Raw genomic sequence first — 13853 nt, 5'->3', positions numbered from 1 at the left:
AAAGAGCAAAACAGACACACTGGGGCTTGGCTGGAGACTCAGGTCCCAGGATCAGGAGGAAGCACGGGGTTATTTTTCAGCAAAAGATGATAGTGACTAACGTCTCCAGGGAGTAGAGCAGCTGGTGACCAGGCTGTGACCTTCACAAGGCTGGGCTGATTGTCCTATTACTGCAATGGAGGCCCCACAACCTGTGAGTCGAGGGGCAGAGCCCAGTTCTTGGGGCTGCCCCAGAGGAAGAACCACGTGGCATCTACTTCCCCTGACTTCTGGCCCCACCCACCTACATCTACATGCTGGATTCTCCCAGCAGCCCTGTGGGGCCGGAAATTATCACCGCCTCCCATCAGACAGATGAGAAAATGGGGCCCAGAGAAGACATGTGCTTGCCCAAAGTCAGGCAGTGAGCAGGGAGGGGGCTCCATCCACTCGCCGTGCTGACGACCCCCTGGGCTCGTCCAGAAATACTCTCTCCAGTGGAGACAGTGTCACCAGATTCCTAAGCCTTCAGAGGCCTCACAGTGGCCTGGTACCCGCTCCCCCCGCCTCCTGGGGCCACGGGCTTCACTAATGCTCAGGAACATGGTTCCCCTTCCAAAGCACTTACCACCCACTCGGTGCTCTACCTCACCTATCTCACGGCATCCTCCCCACAACCCAAGCAGGAAGCTAGCATTGCCCAGTTTTACAGATGCATCGACTGACGCCAGAGAGAGTAACCAGAAGTTTTGCGGCGTGACCCTCCCCAAAGTCCTGTGAGGTCAGGACGATATTCTGATTTCATATGAAGAAGCCAAGGCCCAAAGCACAGAGCGCTGTGCCCTAATTAATGGCAGAGCCGGGATGAGAGCCCAGGGCTGTGTGGGTCCACTGGCCTGTGCTGTCTGCACCTCAGTGGACAACCTCCCCACCGAGCGCCGGCTGAGCTCACAGGCCGTGCAGGTCAGTGCGGGGCCCTGGCAGGTGTGAGGTTCACAGAGCTCCTCGTGGGGTGCACCTGCTGAGGGCTGGGCCCAGCCTCGCCGACTCAACCCTCCCACAGCCCCAAGAGAGAGTGGGGGTCTCAGGGCGGCGGTCCTGGTCCTCAGCTGGCAGGCTCAACTGGCTCCCAGGCCACCTGCTCTTGCCCACCTCAGGGTAAACCGCAGGACATGCCATATCCCCACACCCTGGGGACCCGAGGGTGCCCAGTGAAGACTGTGACCAAGTGATTAGTGACTTGATTGGATTCAGGTGGGAGAACAGCCCAAAGGGGTCAAATAATGGCCTCAGGCCACTCAGATCTCCTGGCTCTGGGACCTTCATCCAGCCACCCTTTCCCACTCTCCCGGATTCACATGAGCTACAAGCAGGAATGGGTTCCAGGCTCCTCCAGGGCTTGTTAAATGGATGGGTGGGTCATGGGCCCATCCGCCCTGCTCCTGGGACAGGTGTCAGGAGTGTGCCCCTGGGGAACGTCGGGCCTTGTCATGTTGTCTGTGTGTCTCTCCCGCTGGACTATATGCTGCCCCGGGATGGTTACGGTCGCCCCTGTCAGACTAGGAGCTCCACAAATGCAGGGGCTGTTTCCCCCACTAGACGGGGAGCCCCTGAAGACAGGCAGAACAGTGTTGTAGGAAAACCAGAGTCCAGCAGATGTCTATTCAAATTCTGGCTGTGTGATCTGGGGCTGGTGGCTTAACCTCTCTGATGTGACTGTCAACTGGAGCCATAGGCCCTGCCCTACCGACCTCACGGGGTTGATTGAATAGGGGAAGCAAATGTGTTTCATCTTTCATAAAATGCCTCCCAAGTTCTTTTGGGGGGGAGGGGACAGAGCACTGGACTTGGAGTCAGAATGACCCAGGTTTGAATCCCAGCTCTGCCTCTACAGTTTCCTCCTCTGAAGAATAAGGAAGTAATACCCTAAGTCAAAGTTTCAAAGCAGATTACAGGAGATAAACCCTGAAGAGCAGCTGGCAAAACGTGTTTAAGCAAAGACAGTTCTTACTATGAATGGATGTTAAATATCCCTCCTCCCTGGGTAGTCCTCCTTCCAGCTAGGTGAGTATCTGGGCCCAGTTCCAGCACACTCACCCTCCTCCACCCTGTTTCTCCTCTGCGGCCCCAATCTCCCCGCCTTCCCAGCCCCGCACGGGCCTGGCCCTACAGCAGGGCCCAGGCTTTCCCAGGCTTTCTCTGCTTCACCATTCAGCAAGTCCGGACTATTATCCCATTTTCAGGAGGAATGGAGGCTTGGAGAAGTGAGTGATTTGCCTGGAGACCCACAGCCCAGCATGCCCCTGCCCCTGAAGCCCTAACCCCTGCTCTTTTTGCCCTAACCCCGCCCCATGAAGCCCTAACCCCGCCCCAGCCCCAGCCTGGCCACGCCCTCAGCCGTCTCCGGACTCTCCCGGGAAGACGGCCGTGGTTTTTAAAAGCAAGAAGGAGGGGCCGTGGACTCGGTGGGGCCGGGGAGGAAGTGGAAGGAGAGACCCTCCCCAGGCCCCGCCCTCCCGCCGCCCCTCCCACCCCTCCTCTGTCCGGAGAGAAGCAGGACGCCTGAAAGAGGCTTTACCGGGTTGATGGGCGTCCAGGTTCTCGCAGGGGACGTCGTCGTAAATCACATCTTCTTCCAGGGCGGGGAAAGTAAACCGGTCGACTGGGAGAGAAGGGAGAGGAAAAGAGCACGAAGGAGGCTGTGGTGGCCCAGGGCGGCTGCCAGACTGACATCAGGACTGCACCAGCTGGCAGCTCCCTCCGCCCGCCCGCCCGCCCGCATCCCCACGGCTCAGCTGGGCCAGCGTCCTGCAGCCCAGCCCCTGGGGAGCCCCAGCCTGCCACTGCTCTGAGAGGACGCAGGTTCCGCTGCCTCTTCCCGCTCCCCAGCCCCTCCAAGGCGCCCTCCCAGTGACTGCGGCACACCCCCCCTGCCACCCTGCCACCTGCAGGCCTGCCCCTCTGACTGATGGCACCTGCAGGGAGCATGAAGCAAACCCAGCACCTGTGCCCCAGGGCCCGGAAGCCTCTTCAGCCGCCCAGGCCGCCTGGACTACCCAAAAGGAGTCACCCCCCACCCAGAGGCGGGGGAGGGCAAGGCAGCCATATCTAATGAGCACAGGATACAGCAGGGAGTGGGGGAATGGATTTGGAGAGTGGGGTTAAGGAGAGTCCCCCAAAACTCAGCCAGCAGGGTCCTGATTGGTAAAAAAAAAAAAAAAAAAAATTCTGCAAATGAGCACATCACTCCCCTAACATTTTGCTGGGTGTGCTATGAGCAGGGCAGAGAGCACATCCTGCCCATGTTAGCAGCTCCTGAGCTGGAATATTTAAAGAGGTCTGCCCCCCATAACTGTGTGCCCAATCTCTGCCCTCTCTAGGGGCATGTGGCCCCAGCAGAGCGAGGGTTTGGAAAACCAGTCCCCATGCCTGATGGTAGCCTGTCCTCACCCCACAGGCCTTCCAGGAAGACAGAGGACCAGATGGACTCTGAAGTCGCCGTTCCTAACTGCGTTGCTCCCTGCGGTCCCAGGGCCCCCAGAGCCCTGTAGGAGCCTCACCGCCCCCTCCCCACCGACACAGATTCTGCCTCCCACATGGCTCAGACCTGCCCACCTCTCTCCAGGTCCCTGGCTCCAGCCATCAGCCTCCCTCCCCTGGACAGCCTCCAGCCCACCACCTTGACTCAGAGCATCCGTGATGGGACTGAAATGCAGACGTGGTCTCATGGCTTCCTCTTGGCCTCTTATGGCTCACTGTCACTTTGGGGAAAGCACGGCCTCCGAGGCCACCCCACACACACTCTGGGGGGAACTGGGGAGATGGCAGCCTCACCTGGCCCTGCTCACCCCTTAGACCCTCCCCTCCACCACACCAAGGCTCACTGCTTCCCAGGTGCCAGGCATCCCCTCGCCCTTGGGCTCTGGCACAGGCTGCCCTCTCAGCCTAGACACTCTTGCCCTGACCCCTGCTCCTTCACTCTCTGCCTCAGGACTCGTGGGCTCTCCCAACTCCCACCTGCCCATCCTAGCACCTGCCCTCTGCACGGTAACCACCCGCCTATGTGTCTGGTCCTGCTGCCAGAGGGACCTCGTCTTGGTCACGAGTGTACACCCACCACCCAGATCACCCTGGCCCGCTGCAGGAGCTTTGGAAGTATTTGGGGGACAGAGGAGCAGCTGAATGTGTGATCTACTCCTGGATCACGACTCACATCAGGTGGCCAAGGGGGCAACTCTCAAGGGTGGGCAGTGGCCGGTCCCCCTCAGAGCTGCCACCAAGCCCACAGCAGCCATGAAGCAAGGACAACCCCTCGGCTCGCACGAGCCCACATCAGCTCTCTCAGCCTAGAGAAGGGGAGGCTATCCTGACACCAACCTCCTGGGGCTGAGACCTGGGGGGCGGCGGGGGGGGTGGTGCGGGCGACTTACTGCGACGGGAGCTCTTCCGTCTCCAGCTGGAGTGCCGGACCCCAGAGAAAGCTGTGTCCTCGGCATCCCCATTGCTCACCACGGCCGGCCCCCTGCAGGCGGAGAAGCAGGGCCAGTGAGCCGGGAGGATGGGACAGCTGGTTCCTTGAAGCGTCAGACAGCCCCTCACCAGGTGACAGGGCCACTTGCCCCCAAGGCCGAGCTGGGGAGGCCACAGCTGGGTTGGCCTTGGACAAGCCCCTTCCCCTCTTGGTTTCCTCACCTTTAGAAGGCACTGTTAGGCCAACCTGCTGCTTTACAAGAGCATAAAGGTCAAAGGTATTCACGGTGATAAGTGATAAGGATCAGATGCTCTCCAGGCCAGGGCACCCTGTCCCTCCTCCTCCACGGCAGACTCAGTGGGACTCTCCATCTCCCCAGTCTCCACATGCAAAATGGAGGAGAGGACTCGGGGGCCTTGCGTCTGAGAGACAAGGACATGCAAAGCTTCACAAGACCATGCGCAGAAGGCAGGGCTTAATTCCCACACACACTTGAGGATGGGCTGGACCAGAGACACGCTTCCCAGGAGCAGAGAAGCAAAGGGAAAGCAGTGGAGAAACAGCAGACACCACCTTAACCAAGCGGTCAAGTGAGCACCCCCAGTGCCATCGCTCGGGCATCATGTACTCCAGATACAACGTGATGAGAAGGATGTTCACCTCTGTGGGGTTCTTACCCCAAGCCCATAACCCCAGGCTCATCATGAGAAAAACACCAAACAAACCCAGATGGGGCAACATGCTGTAAAACACCTGCCCACGACCCCTCAACGCTCTCAAGATCATGAAAAAGAAAACTGAGGAACTGTCACAGAGCAGAGCAGTGTAAATGACAACTGAATGCCATGTGGGTCCTGGATGGGATCCCAGGACAGAAAAGGAACATAAGCAGAAAAACTGATGAAATCCAGATAAAGTCAGGAGTTCAGAGAATGGTAATGTGCCAACGTTGGTTTCTTAGTTTTGATAAGTATCCCGTGGTCGTGTAAGATGTTAACAATGGGGAAAACAGGATGAGGTGGTATATGGAACTCTATGTGCTACCTTTACAACGTCCCTGTAAATCTAAAACTATCCCAAAGTGAAAGGTTTTTGTTTTTTTTTTTAAAGCCCGTGCTCAAAAAAAAAAAAAGCCACATCTGGCAACCCAGAGGGTAGAGGCCTTCTACTGTCCAAGGCAGCAGCCACTGTTAGGAAGAGTTGACTTGAACTTGCCAGCACGCAAGCCCTTAACAGAGGAGGAGGAGAGGGAGGAGGAGAGGGAGGGGGAGGAGGAGGGGGAAGGGGAGGGGGAGGGGGAGGGGAGGAGATGAGGACGGGAAGGAGGAGGAAGGGGAGGAGGAGGAAGGGGAGGGGTGGGGAAGGGGGGAAGGAAGGGAGGGAGGGGAGGAGGAGGGGGAGATGACAACCAGGAAGTGCAGGGAGAGGGGAGGGAGGAGAGTGAGTGTGGAACACCTCCTTTGAGCGGGCCCTTGGCCTCCCTCGCCTTCCCAGTAGCACTGACAGGTAGATCCTGGCATCCTTCCCACTCGGCAGGTGGCGGGCAGAGGAACCTGCCCAAGATCACCGGCCTGTGAGTGGCAGAGCCGGACTGTGAAGCCAGCCTGCTGGGCCCCGAAGCTGGGCTCTCAGGACTGCGTCTCAGGTAACAGAGCAAGGACGGCTGTGACGATGGCAACATGCCACGTCTGTGACGATGGAAACATGCCACGTCTGCGCTGTCCAGTGAGCCACACGTGGCTATGGAGCACTTGGAAGGTGGCTAATGGAACTCGTGTGGCTAAGGAACTTAACTTTTCATTTTATTTCATTTTAGGTCATTTAATTTTAAATAGTCACATGTAGCTAGTGGCCCCCGAACAGGACAGCACAGGCCGAAGCCACCAGCACTATTGGAGAAGCAAGACTCAGCTCCAATTTTACTGCCAGAAGTCAGCAGTGTCGCCCCGGGGTGAGGGGCACGTTTCAGTCCTGGGGTAACGCTTTCCATCAGCGGGAAGTAAAGGCCAAGAGGGGACAGGGCTAGTCTGGACCAGGAGGGGTGCTGGGCTGGAGCCACCTGAGCCCCAATCCCTAACAGCACTTCCCTGAGTCACCACCTTCTCAGGCTGGAGACGGCTTCAAGGTGCTGAGTCCAGCCGCTCAGAAATGCTCAGACACAACCAAGTCATTTCAGCGGGAATTGACATGAGAGTTTGGCAGAATTTGGTTTTAAAGTTTGCTTTGCTACGTTAACCAGGACAACTGGTGTCTACTGGAAGAACGTGCCAGGTGCTGCTTGCTATGCTTTACCTATATTTGCATATTTCACTACACAGGAGCGCACGTGAGGTAGGCAGTGTCGTCCTCATTCTAAGATGGGGAAGCTGAGGCTCACGAAGTCTTGATGACTGACTCTACCGAAGTCACTCGGCTCATCAGAGGCAGCTGGGATCTGCAGCCCAGGCTGTCCGCCTGCAGAGTTGCTCCTTCCACCAGACCATGTGGAAGTAGGGAACCCGCATCCAAACATTCACCGACATCACAGATTCGCTGTGTCACGACGTCACTGCACCTCGCTTGACTACTCTCCCAACCATGTTTTTAAAAAGGAAAGAGAGAAAGAGCTCTTGGCATAGTCAGAGACACACGGTCGAGTCTCCGTCCAGGAGAAATCATGACACCAGCTCCAAGGCTGAGGTGCGTTTCGACCAGTGAACACCCCAGAAGGTCCCGGGTAACCTCTAAAGGTGACATCGAGGCGGGATGGGCATATTGGGGTAAGGTCAGACAGCTTTAGAAGGGATCTGGAACTGCTATACTAAAAGCCAGGATGGGGCTGAAAATATGAGCCTCTGGTTTGCACGTTACCAAAACACAGTGAACTTATTTTTTCATTGTATTTCATTTTGAGTAATTTAATTTTAAACAGCCGCATGTGGCTAGTGGCCCCCGAACAGGACAGCGTGGGTCTAAGCCACCGGCACAACTAGAGAAGCTCGTGCTTCTATTGAGCAGCGACCGAGGTACTGGTCCTGGCTTCCTGGGCGGGGGAGCAGGGGTCACACAGCAGAGCAGTCACCTTTATGCCCACCCTGAGTGCCTCAATGGCTGAGGCAAGCAGAGACACCAGGGGCCCCAAGGGAGGGAAGAGGCCAGTGCCCGTGCATGGACAGGTCTTCCCAGGCTTGGCTGGAGACCACCAGCACCTGTGCCCTGTGCTTTGCTGCTATCTTCTCTGCGCCCAGCCCTAGGCAGAGTGCTTGAGGACAAGTGTGTGTCTTATTGTGACCATTTTACAGATGAGGAAAGTGAGGTCCAGAATTGGCAAGTTCCTTGCCCCAAATCACCTGGCCAGCAAGTGGCAGAGTTGCACTTTGCCTGCAAAGCCTTGCTCTTGACATCAACTCTGCTGCCCTCAGACCTGAGCAGGTGTTCCCCAGGCAGACGGGCGGGGGAAGAGCCTCCCAGGCCAGGGAAGCAGTGGGCATGGCAAGAAATGAGGCTGGGGGTGCCTCCTCCCTCCCTGGCCTTTCTAGCTGCCTGCAAAGGCCACTGACCCACCCTGAGCCCACCCAGGGGCAGCCTCTCCCAGCTGCTGCCTGGCTGGAAAATCTAATTCTCCTTGTGAGCAAACACTCCTGGAGCCTCCCCAAATGTTTCGGATAATAAAAGAGCCATAAAAAAGCAATAAGAGTCCAATTATCTTGCCCTTATCTGAGCTTCCTGCACTTCTAATGCCTCTCAGCTTGCACACTCAAGAAAGGCCAGCCACTAAGATGACACCGTCTTACAAAGTGAGGCCACCGCCACTCGAATGCCAAGAAAAGGAGCCAAGTCCGTGGAGAGGAACAGAGAACGAGAAGCTGGGCAAAGAAGAGAAGGCCCCCCGTGACAGCGTTCACCGACCAGACTGAGGTCAAGTACACCAGGAGGCCACCACGGAGCTCAAAGCACCTTCTGAGCCCACCTCCTCTCTCTCCAGGGACACGCCGGGGACAAGAGGGGAGTGAGTGTCCTGTGACAGCAGGGACCTGCTCTGGCCTGGTCACCCCATTCTGTCAGCCCCTTCACACGAGGACGCTCAGTGATGATGGATGCCCCCGCCCCCCAGCCTCTTCTAAAGACAAGAAGCCCCACTCCGAGAATGGCAGCACCCCTGCCCCTGCTGGGCCCGGTTGCTCAGCAGGTTCCACAGGGTCCCTTCCCAGAGGCTACACAGTGTGAGTTGTCAGAGAGAAGACCCCCAAAACCAGTACGGTCAGAGGATCCCTGGCTGGCTGGGTGGCTGGCTGGGTGTGTGTGTGTGTGTGTGTGTGTGTGTGTGTGCGCGTGCACGCCTTTTCCAGGACAAGGTATGAAAAATATGAAAGAGGAAAGAATTCCACCTTTGGGAATTGAAAGAACCAGAATAACATGAGCCTTATAAGGCCTTGAGTAAAACCCAATCTGCAGCAGACCGAGGGCTGGGACAGCAGGGCTTGCCCAGGATGGCCCAACTCAGAGTATCACTCCCCTCGAGAAATTCCCTACCAGCACCCCCCACTACCCCCACTACCCCTATCCCTAAATCCAAGAGACACAAAAGAAAGGCAAAAACATCAAGCCCAGATTAAGCCTGCTGCCAGATTTCTTTTGAGCCCTGGCCACTTTCTAGTTCATATAGCATGTTAAAGCCAGAAAGGGGGCAGGGGGCAGGGATAAATTGGGAGATTGGGACTGACATATACACACTACTATATATAAAATAGATACCTAATAAGGACCTACTGTATAGCACAGGGAACTCTACTCAATACTCTGTAATGACCTATATGGGAAAAGAATCTTAAAAAGAGTAGATATATGTATATGTGTAACTGATTCACTTTGCTATACAACTGAAACTAACACAACATCATAAATCAACTGTACTCTAATAAAGATTTAAAAAAAAAAAAAAGGACTTCCCTGGTGGTCCAGTAGTTAAGACTCTGCGTTTCCATTGAGGGGGCATAGGTTCGATCTGTGGTCGGGTAAGTTCCACATGCCGCAAGGTGCAGCCAAAAAAAAAAAAGGCAGAAGGACCTTGAAGATCACCTGGTCGGAGGATTCAAAGCTGCCCACGGCAGTCACCTGGGAAGCTCCTCAGAGATACAGACCCAGAGCCCCTGCTCCAGTGATTCTGACCCATCAGTCAGGAGGGGCCCAGCATTGGTGTTTTTAAAGCTCCCTCCTGGCTCCAATGTGCAGCCAGGGTTAAGAACGGGGGAATCATGGGCTTAGGGTGGGAATAGACGTATGCTCCAGAGCCAACAGACCTGGGATAAGATCGCAGCTCTGCCACTTGGCTGTGGACCAGGACAGTGGCTAAACGTCCTGGAGCTGCTGAGGGATGGGATGAATAATCGCTCTACTTCCTGCCGTGAGGATTAAATGAGATAACACAGATAAGGCACTTAGCACCTCTCTCTGCCTCAGTTTCCAAATCTGTGAAATGGAGCAATAATAATTCCCTCTTAGGGTTCCAGGAAGGAGTAAATAAAGGCTTGTAAAACTCTTAGCAGAGGGTCTGGCCCACGATAAATACCCCCGGTGCACTGTTTCCCTTCCTCCTCCTTCCCCTCCACCCCTCCTCCAGCTAACGGGGTCCCTGTATGCAATCACCTCTTCACACCCCTCACATATGGAATGGTTCTGGGCCCCAGTCTGTTTGCCCTGTGCCATCCCCCACATGGTCACAAATCCACTTACTGAATGAGCAGAGTGGGGAGGAGCCCCCAGGGAAGTCGGAGGAGGGGACCCTGACTTGATGTCTATAACACAGTCCTCAGTGGGGGGCGAGCATCCAGGCTCCCGGGGAACCATCTTTCCCCACAGCCACAGACAATAACCCAGACCCCACCCTGGCCTTCTGCTCTGTGGTGCACGCACCTCCCTCCCGTCATCTCAAGGGCCCCAGGCTCAGCAGTCAGACCCAGGACAGGCACTGTACCCCCAGCAATAATTTATCAAGAGCCTTGTGGGGTATTGCAGAAGTTCCCATGGGAAAATGCTCACCCTATGTAATTAGGTCAAAAGGTGAGCTGGGAAACAGCATGTGCAATAAAACCACAGTTCTATAAAATATTGATATATATACATATGTATACTTCTATAGCAAGGAAGCTGGGCAAGAACACACAGTGATAGAATTAAAGGTTGCTTTTAGTCTATCATTTTCTGTACTTTCCAATTTTTCTACAGTAAACATGCACGACTATTAGAAAAAAAGAAAGAAAGAAAGGGAGAAGGAAAACACATCCCAGGCAAGTTGAGCAACAGATTGGCCAGCGCGGGGTCCCTTGTGCCCTGGAGTCCCGCTCCAGGCAGACCCACACCCTTTGAGGACAGTGGTAAGAGCAGCTCGCTGACGGAGCATCTCGTCCTCACATTTCATTTAGCCTCCACTTTACAGAGGCAAAATGGAAGGTTAAGCAGATCAGACAATGAACGGGTCCTGGGTTGTGGAGCTGACGTGGAAGACAGGCAAGGTCCAAACCAGTTCTATGCGGGAGACGGGAGGGCAGAGGTTAGAACACTGGGTCTGGAAGCCAACCAGGTTCAACCGTGGCTCTGCCTCGTCTCAGCTCCGTGTCCTGAGGCTGACAGCGTGTGTTCTCTGCACCTGCTTCTGCATCTGTAAAATGGGGATTACAGTAGCACCCACCTGTGAGTGTCACGAGCATTACTGGAGGCGGGAGAGGCTCTTAGAACAGGGCTTGGTGAATAATAAGTGCAGAATACGCGCAGGCCATTATTATCTGGCTACAGAGCCCATAAACACACCAAGGCACAGAATGTCAGCCCCCCAAGGGCAGGGACTGTCTGCCTCTGTCGCTGCAACGCCTGGCACATTGCAGGCACTCAGTAGAGAGGTGGAGGATGGAGGACAGAGGGGAAGGGCAGGGGGACTCCCAGCAGAACGCTGGCCTGGGTGGGCAGGGGGCTGCTGGGGAAGAGTAAACAGAGCCCTGGCCCTCTGGCTTTGAACCCAAGCGCCACTACCTGCCACTCAGCTCCCTTGGACCAGTGACTGCACCTCTCTGGGCCTGCACAACGGGACCCATAACAATTCCCTCTTTCCAGGGCTGCTGTGTTAGTCTCCTACTGCTGCTGTGACACTTACCACAACCTTAGTAACTTCAAACAACACAGATGTATATTATCTCACAGCCGTAAAGGTCCGAAATCCACAATGGGTTTCACTAGGGTAAAAGCAAGGTGTTGACAGAGCTGTGCTCTTTCCGGCAGCTCTAAGGGAGAATCTGCTCCCTTGCCTCTTTCCAGCCTCTGGAAGCAGCCTTGGCTCGTGGCCCCTCCTCCATCTTCAAAGCCAACCGCACAGCATCTTTCAATCCCTCTCTGACTCCACAGGCCCCCTTATAAGGATCCTTGTGATTCCGTTGGGCCCGCCTGGATAATCCAGCATCATCTCCCCATCTCAAGGCCCTTAAGTTCATCACATCTGTACAAGGTCACACATTCCCAGGTTCTGGGAATTAGAACATGGAAGTCTTGGAGAGGGACATTCATCTGCCTGCCACAGTTGTGCAAATCAAAATGAGATGCGTGTGGAAAGGGCTACATAAACTGTAACGTCCGTGCACGTGTAAACTATTAGTACCGTGTCTTCTTTGTGCCAGGCACGGGGATGGAAGATGCATAAGGCAGAGTCCTGTCACTGCAGGGATCCAGGGGGTAGACTTGACACAATCCTGAAGGGGGACTCGATGTAATGAATGCGAACCTGTGTACATTTTTTCAGGCCAGAGACTGTGTGGCCTTCATACTGGGGACTCAGAGGGTCTGTGACCCAAAGACCATAGGTCCTATACGGAAACCCCTTGTAGCCAGGGGTGGAAAAGGGGAAAACCAAAAACAAAAATACAGCTTTTCCAATTTAGGGATTGGCAAGGGGCCAGACAGAGGTCTTTCATGGGAAAACGGTCCCCATAACCCTCCCATGAGGGACTCCAGTGGGAGGGAAGCTTGTCTCTGTCAGTCCTCGGGTCGCAGGGAGACAGGAGGCAGGACAGGACACAGGAGGCTATGAATGCTCTGGATCTGGGGAAACAGCAAGTTAAGGGCAAGCTCGGGATGCCAAGCAACTCCAGACTGGGTCTGCAGCAATCTCCCCAACCTTCAGGGACACCTCCACTTCCTCCCGGGGCCGGGGGATACTCCAGCCTCGTCAAGCTGCCCCCCAAGAGCCCCCACGCTCCCCAGACCCTCGGCCCTCAGAAGCCACAAGGCCAGGCTGCAGGCAGGCCCTCCAGCGCCCTGTTTCCATCCTGTTCAAACACTGCTTCCCCAAGCCTGGTCTGATCTTCTCGGCACCTGATACGTCCAGGGAGGATGGGTCTCCTTGACTCTCCCAGCTGCCCAGCTGCTTCCCTCAGGCTCCAGGCCCGGGTGAGCGATGCTGGCCAGCGGGCAACACAGTCCATCTTGCCTGGATAAGCCCAGGAAGGGGCAGGACAGGTACCTCCCGGGAGCCACTGAGAGTCCCTGCAGCCAGGCCAGGAGCCAACAGGAAATGCCGAGGCTGCGGTGGGGCCGGTGGGGATGGCAGCGAAACTGGGCAGGAAAAGCAAACAAATCCAGAGGGCGTGGTGCGCTCAGAGGTGAGAGACGAGGCCTGAGTCTGGGAAAACACAGGGAGCCGGCGACCTACGCGCTCTCATTTCCCAGCAAGTACTTACTGGGTGCTCAGGGTGGCTGTGAGTTCACAGGTTTCAAAGTCCACCAGAAAGGCCAACCCTGTGGGCTCCAGCAGATGGATGGCTGTGGAGCCAGACGGGCCAAGCTCCAGCCCTGCCATTCACCAGCTCTGCAAGATCTCGGGTAAACTACTTCAACGCTAAGCCTCAGTTCCTCATCTGCAAAATGGGCATAATCAGTAGCCCCGCCTCCTAGGGCTGTGTTGCCTAGGAGATGAGATCTTGGGCAGGAAGCACTCAACTCAGAGTGTGACTCAGGAAACAGCAGCCGACATGAGTGGCATCGGCGGGATCAGCCACTCAGCCACTTGAGGCCTCCCTTCCCTCTGGCCTCTGTCCTGGCCCCAGTCAGCTGCCAGAGTCAGAACCCCGGTTCAGAGATTCTATTTCCACACCGTTTGTTTTCTCTTCATTTTCACGGAGACACTGAGAGTCGTCTTTCAGACCCGGCTCCTCCTTCTGTCCATCGGAATCCATCGTTCATTCAACGGGGATGCCTTCAGCACTCGCCCTGTGCCTGGCACCATGCTAAGCCGGGAGGATATGGCAGCAAACAAAATACCCACCTCCCCCACCAAGAAAAATCCCTGTCCCCATGGAGCCGTCCTGCAGGTGGAGACGCCCTTCCACACCCCTCTGCCATCACAAGACCTCTGTGTGGGGCAAGAGGGGAGGGGGCTGCT

The 13853-nt window shown here is 55.8% G+C and overlaps 1 protein-coding gene across 9 annotated transcripts in view; it reads right to left on the bottom strand.

Annotated features, from left to right (window-relative positions):
• ARHGEF10L (Rho guanine nucleotide exchange factor 10 like) overlaps positions 1-13853 on the bottom strand; it is a 160361-nt gene that overhangs the window by 84531 nt on the left and 61977 nt on the right. For all 9 annotated transcript variants that reach the window (XM_059914797.1, XM_059914762.1, XM_059914825.1 and 6 more), the window contains 2 exons: positions 4410-4501; positions 2558-2641 (listed from right to left, as the gene is read on the bottom strand). In XM_059914797.1, the coding sequence (XP_059770780.1) occupies positions 2558-2641; positions 4410-4501 (176 nt within the window). The remainder of the gene's footprint in view (positions 1-2557; positions 2642-4409; positions 4502-13853) is intronic.

The sequence above is a fragment of the Balaenoptera ricei genome, chromosome 1 (genome assembly GCF_028023285.1).
Source record: "Balaenoptera ricei isolate mBalRic1 chromosome 1, mBalRic1.hap2, whole genome shotgun sequence".
In the NCBI taxonomy this organism is placed as follows: Eukaryota; Metazoa; Chordata; class Mammalia; order Artiodactyla; family Balaenopteridae; genus Balaenoptera; species Balaenoptera ricei.
This window is presented reverse-complemented; position numbering and strand designations above follow the sequence as displayed.